Source organism: Ips typographus, linkage group LG10 (genome assembly GCF_016097725.1).
Source record: "Ips typographus isolate SLU linkage group LG10, UJ_Ityp_2.0, whole genome shotgun sequence".
In the NCBI taxonomy this organism is placed as follows: Eukaryota; Metazoa; Arthropoda; class Insecta; order Coleoptera; family Curculionidae; genus Ips; species Ips typographus.
Genome location: NC_138431.1, coordinates 2,162,581 through 2,168,559, shown reverse-complemented (window position 1 = coordinate 2,168,559; position 5,979 = coordinate 2,162,581). Strand labels below are relative to the sequence as shown.

The following is a 5,979-nucleotide window of genomic DNA, read 5'->3' as shown; positions in this document are numbered from 1 at the left end:
ACCTGTGAAGTTCGATCGTAATTATACTAGCGCCTCGACCGAAGAGATCACTCAATTTACACTAGGTAGTACAGCATTTCTGTACCCAATGCCCACATAATTTAAAGAAGAAGAAGAGTTTTGTGTGTCACCTGTCCGTATGTCTGCCGTCGCTGTCATTCAGTTTTAAAGATGGCAATATTTTGAATATTGGGAGGGAATTTAGAGGGAGGGAGTGATCTCTGAAGGGCGAGGCGCGTCGTATAATTATACGATCAAAGGAACTTACCTGTGAAGTTCGATCGTAATTATACTAGCGCCTCGCCCGAAGAAACGCGGTCTGAACGCGCAGCTGGGGGGTTATGTCGAAATATCTCTCTCAGAAACCTTTTTACGATAGGATTATTTCCGAAGTCCTCTGGCAAGATCAGAGCTAAGGCTGAGCGGTGCTGGTTTATGGAGCTATTACTTTTCTTTCTCCTCTTCTCATATTCCAAAAATTCCAAGGCTTCAGTTAATTGAGCAGTGAATGGATTCATCTTCCTGTTATTGCAGTACCTCCACCAAGCCTTGTAGGATGAATCATATTGTTTCAACGTCGAGGCTGCTAGAGAATTCAAAATTGTGTTGAGAGTAACGTCTGGTAGGCCTTTTCTTTGAAAGACGCCCTTGATAAGCAGCTCCGCTCCGGGGTACTGTAAACCATAAATTCACTGCGATTAAAAGAAAAGACTCGTTTCCTATAACAAATGCAAATGCTTATGCAGAGAATGCAAATCTTGAAAAGGAGAGGATAAAAGATTTTTCGCTGGACCCAAGAGAATTGGTTTCATACAGGAAATCTTTTAAAAAATTGGATACCATGCCTGGGAAGGCCAGTAAGGAACCACCACTATGCCGTTAGCTTTGTCAGCTATTACTTTATTTAGCACCCTAAGAACCAGTGAAAAGGGTGGGAAGGCGTAAAAGTAGTGTTCTGACCAGTCAGTAGTAAATGCATCCACGGCTAAAGACCCTGGATCTTTGTGCCAGGATATATATAGCCTACATTTTGCGTTAATGTTTGAAGCAAACAGGTCTATGACTGGCTGACCAAATTGTTGCAGAATAATTGGAAAAAAACCGTCACCTAGCTGCCACTCAGTCTCTAACGAGATAACTCTGGAATCTGAGTCGGCCAAATTGCACTTTGATGCTATATATCGCTTGCTGAGAACCATAGTGGCGAAAGTGGAAATGAGTCGTTTTGAGATAATTGCTTGTAAAGTTTTGCTCATAGTTGGAAAAGGCGTAGTAGGTTTTAGATTGGAATTTTCAAAACAAAAGTGGTTTGGTAAAACTTCTTTTGTTGTACTCTAAGTATGTATACCTATGTACAAGTAAAAAAGTGAATAGGTCAAATGTTAGTATGTTTTTTCGCCGTTGTGGCACAAATATTGAGTAGTTTTTGCCGCAAATTTCAATTCAACAATGACAAGTAGGGAACAAAAAATAAATAAAATTATAATAATATTATTGGTTTAATACGCAAGAAAAAAGTTTATTGAGCAACAGTCAGTTTCTTATAAAACTAATGAGCAAAGTTTAGATTAATAACACAGCACACTTTCTCTGATGTATGGATTAAAAAAATAGAATAGTAGGTACATACCCACTACATAGAGCCCCACCAAGCCTTTTAGTTTTTCTCGTGGTTCAAATTTTCAAAAAAAGGTGCATGAACTCGGGGGATGGACCTGTTTTTAACAAGAGACTGGAGGTCGTCGAATTTTTTTTTCCCAATGGGAATACTTTGAGAATAAGCGGGCAATAATTTAAAACCATTTAAGTTTTTCAAAGTCGATTTTCTTGTCTTCGTGACATTGCTGACTATCACACATCGAAACTCTGGGTCGCTGTAAGCAGTTTTAAAAAAAAATCGATCCAAGTGGTGTTTATCAAAGCGAATAATAGAAATATCGTTGAAGTTAAATTTCTCGCCACTTGAGTCGCGGTTAAATTCGTTGTTTGCAATGCCCTGATGCAAACTTTTGAGGTCATAAAAATCACCGTGCGCCAGTTCATTGACAACAAACCTGGCACCTGTTTTTTTTGCGTTGTTAATAACGGTTGCATATTGGGAGGGAACGTAGATAGGTCCATTTTTAAGAGCTTTCTTGATTGCCTTTTCTATGATAGAATGACTTGCATCCCCTTCATTTTGTCCATGTCCGACTACAAGGAATTTGTGGGTAATGCTGTTGATATTAAAATTGGCAACAGCATACAAGAAAGCGGAAATAATGAACTTATTTTTTCCTTGCCCTCCACAGTTGTCAGAATATAATACAATATTCAGTTTTTGAGAGTCAGCAGCTGCCGAGACTTTTCGCAGATAATCCAAAAGGCAAGTGCCGATTTCATTGGAACCGCGTTTTCCCTCTCCTTCGTGCCAGAAGTAGCACTGAACTGGTCCCAAGCCCTTATTTTCAAGTTGACAAACCGTAAAGTTATATGAATTCAAACGTGATTTGTAGTAAAAGGAGTTGACGTCACCTCGTGGAGTTGGTAAGGCAGCCTGCAAATCAAAGCAGGCAACTTTATAATCATCGCTGATCAATGTTTTATCTAATTTTTTTTCCTCCCTGGAAAGTTCTTTTTCTTGCATGTGAGTTTTGTAACTCTCATCTAATGCTGTTTTTTCTTCCGGGTTTGAATTTTTAAATGTTTCGCACGTTTGGCATTGGTCTTTTTTAGGTGAGTGAAATGACATATTAAATTCAAAGAGAAAAATATGGCGGTACATAGAATATTTTCCAGAAGGAGTGCCACTAGCTCTGCACATTTCAACGTAATCCCTGTACAGATCAGAAAGATTTTTTCCTCCAGCAATGAATTTTCTCTGAGTGTTAGCTCTAGTATAATGACTTTCAACCGCTGGAATTGAAGCCAGATGCTCCCTCATGCCATTTGTTATTTCCTGCGACAGTTTATTACTGGGTTTAATTCCACGTTTCTCCCCTTCTAGAAATCCGCCGTCATTCTTTGCCTTTACAGTTCTTATAAACCTTTCAGAAACGCCCAAAGTACTTCTAAAAAATTTAAAGCAAACGGAAACCTGTTTATCATTTTTTCTGAAAAAATATGAGTAATTGAGGGTACGGTTTTTTTGTCGATTCAGTATCACGCGGCGAGATAATGGCTGTATACTCTGCATGTGTCCTAAAACGTAGTTTCTCTGAGCTTGCAAATCTCCCAACACCCAAAATTTTTTAAACAAAATTTGTCTTTCTTCTTCAGAAAATTTAGCAAGGCATTTAAATCGACATGTTTCAGCGTTGCATGGTTTAAGCATTTTCTTGGCCTTCTGCAATTTTCCATTGTTTAGTGAGTAGTATTCTTGACCTGAATTTCGAAGCTTCTTAGCCAAAGTTTTTTTCCATTCACCTTGATTTCTCTTCCTTTTCTTTGAGTTTAACGTTACCTCGTCCGGTACGGTAGATTCATCGCTTGATGAGCTCTTATCAATAAGACAATCTTCAGTAACGCCAAACGTGGGATCAGCAATATCGTCATCCGTTGGATCTGCTGTACTGTTTCTGCTTGAAGAAGAGGAACTGCTTTCAGAGCTTGTGCTACAAGATGAGCTGCTTGAAGAGGATGAGGAATCATGAGAATCAAGCGGTCGATCATCTTCACAAGTTTTCACTTCTAAAAAAACCAAATATTTAAATAGAATATCAAATACTAACTCAATGAGTCAGGCTTTTGAAATGACATTTTAAGAAATACACTCACCATCTCCAGCAGAGTTATTATCAATTAGAGGTGTGAGTGTTTCTTCATAATGTTTGTCAGATAGGGGAATAACTGATTCAGGTTTAACGAGAGCAACGTGAGACGTCATACTCTCTATACAACTATTCTCCGTTTGGCAAAAAATATTTTCCTTGTTTTCTAAAACATAATAATAAAAAATAAATAATACTACTTATAATATTTATATTTTCGAGAATCATCAATCGATTTATACCTGTTTAAAATCAATACTTGCCAAACAATATGATGAAAAGCTGACGTTAAATATTTATAAAAGAAGTAAAAATAAACGTGATCTTATAAGAGTCAGCTTTATGACATAACATTTGGAGACATACTCACCAGGATAAATATTTATAGGTTTAGTTTTGGGTGGTTCGTCATAAAACTTGCTAATGGTAAAACTAATTGTGCCACTATCGGTTGGGCTTTGTTGAGTTTCAGAAGTGTTTTCTACTTCTTTGCGCTGGTCACATTCATCGGGATTATTTTGATGGGTACTATTAATTTCTAACTGGGGAATGATCGATAGGGGTGCAACCTCAGAGTGTGCAACATAGTTAGGAGATTTGGCAAGTGTAGAAATCACATTAAGTTCTTCTTCAACACCTGGAAATTTTGCCACCTCGTAGTTGAAATCAGTACCTGCAACAATGAACATTAAACAACTCAAGAAAGCTAATGATAAAAGGTTATTCCAAAGATTAATAATATAAATAATAATATCCCTGATATTAATATCATGAAGTTAAGGGTTAAATATTTGGATACAAATAGAAATAACTCACCAACTTCATTGTGACTGGATTGAGTAGCTGGTGATACTACTTTTTGATCATTGATATCAAAAGACTGAATTTTGTTTTGCCCAGTATCCGTTGTCCTGTAAGCAAAAGACCTGACTCTAAAAAAATAACTCCTATTAGGAGACATCTAAACAATATTTGCAACTAGCTGAATAATAACATTATGAAATAGAAAGGACGGTGATTGGAAAATAAGTCAACAAAACCTACCTGCTAATACCTAAGGCAGCAAATATTTTCTGTGAGCGTTCATTCATGTTCCTGCTGCAAAACAAAAAAAAAACATGTCACACGATGTTATTAGAGTTAAGGTACCATGTGCGATGTGCGTCGAATCAACAAAACAAAAAATGTTTCAAATATTATTCGTTTTCAGAGCAATAATGGCGAATAATATTTACCGTCATTAATGCAGCATTTATAAACCAAATCTTAGAATAATAAAGACGAAAAAGTACATTCGTTAAATGTGAAATACGTATTGTTAAAGTAATTTACATCAGTGTCGGCGAAAAAGTCACTTTCGCCAATACAGTGCAAATAACAAAAAGGAAAAAAATTATTAAGTCCGAGTAACTTACCTTTCGTCCGTAGTTTTTGATATTACGCCTTTGAATTTCACACAACAACGACGAATCATGCGTTTCGCCACTTCTCAGTAAAAAACTGCTGACGTATCACTTTAACTCTTGGCATAACACTGAATTCGCCACTAACGCGCGTAATTGGTTGAACATTATCGGCACGGCCATAACGACCGATGCTGTCCTCTGGTGAGTACGTAAAAAGTTATCGTTTCGCCAATATTGTACTTAAAAGAGGGCGTAACATAAAATACTTTGGCGCCATTAGTTTATTTTTGGAATTTTTGCAGTTTCGCCACTATGGTACTCAGCAAGCGATATGTCGCATGAATCCAAATGTCTCGAAATTCGCACCAGTCCCATATTTTACGGGCTAATCTATTTAACTTCGCGTGCTTAATGCTACCCATTCGGTTAATGTATGAGATCGCTGTCGAATTATCGACTTTCAGGAGAATTTGGCATGATTTTTTAAAAGCCATTAAATTTTTTTTTAGGCCGTAAAAGATGGCTTTCAGCTCGAGAAAGTTAATATGCTCAGTCTTCTGTATGGGACTCCACCAGCCACTGGTGTGTTCACCTTGACAGTAGGCCCCCCAACCAGTCAGAGAGCTATCGGTGACTATCTCATAATCATACCTGTCTTGTAAAATGTTGTTGAATCTCTTATATGGGAGGACCACCAAGCCAAATCAGAGGCCACCTGAGTTAGCCTTAAGTACATTACCGCGTTGTAATTTGTATTGTTTCTCTCAAGAGCCAGATGTTTTTCTCGTTCCAGATCTTTCAGGTGGGCCCTCCCATACTTTACG

At 37.6% G+C, this 5,979-nt stretch overlaps 1 protein-coding gene across 2 annotated transcripts; it reads right to left on the bottom strand.

The window, feature by feature from the left end:
- Positions 1-1,498: 1,498 nt before the first annotated feature.
- Positions 1,499-5,486, bottom strand: LOC145734663 (uncharacterized). Of its 2 annotated transcripts, none has more exons than XM_081988155.1 (6): positions 5,165-5,486; positions 4,794-4,847; positions 4,566-4,681; positions 4,120-4,422; positions 3,757-3,915; positions 1,499-3,669 (listed from the first exon to the last, which is right to left on the bottom strand). In XM_081988155.1, exons 1-6 carry the CDS (start codon positions 5,221-5,223, stop codon positions 1,658-1,660), a joined length of 2,703 nt encoding a protein of 900 aa, XP_081844281.1. In that variant the 5' UTR covers positions 5,224-5,486; the 3' UTR covers positions 1,499-1,657. The 2 variants fall into 2 exon arrangements, with proteins under 2 accessions (XP_081844281.1, XP_081844282.1); XM_081988156.1 differs by having other exon boundaries at positions 4,566-4,660.
- Positions 5,487-5,979: the final 493 nt, after the last annotated feature.

Coding starts and splice junctions, on each gene's coding strand:
- LOC145734663 (XM_081988155.1), bottom strand. CDS start 5,223: ATGATTCGTCGTTGTTGTGTGAAATTCAAAGGCGTAATATCAAAAACT. Junction 3,916..4,119: donor ACCTATAAATATTTATCCTG/GTGAGTATGTCT, acceptor ATTATGTTTTAG/AAAACAAGGAAAATATTTTT. Junction 3,670..3,756: donor TAATAACTCTGCTGGAGATG/GTGAGTGTATTT, acceptor TGGTTTTTTTAG/AAGTGAAAACTTGTGAAGAT.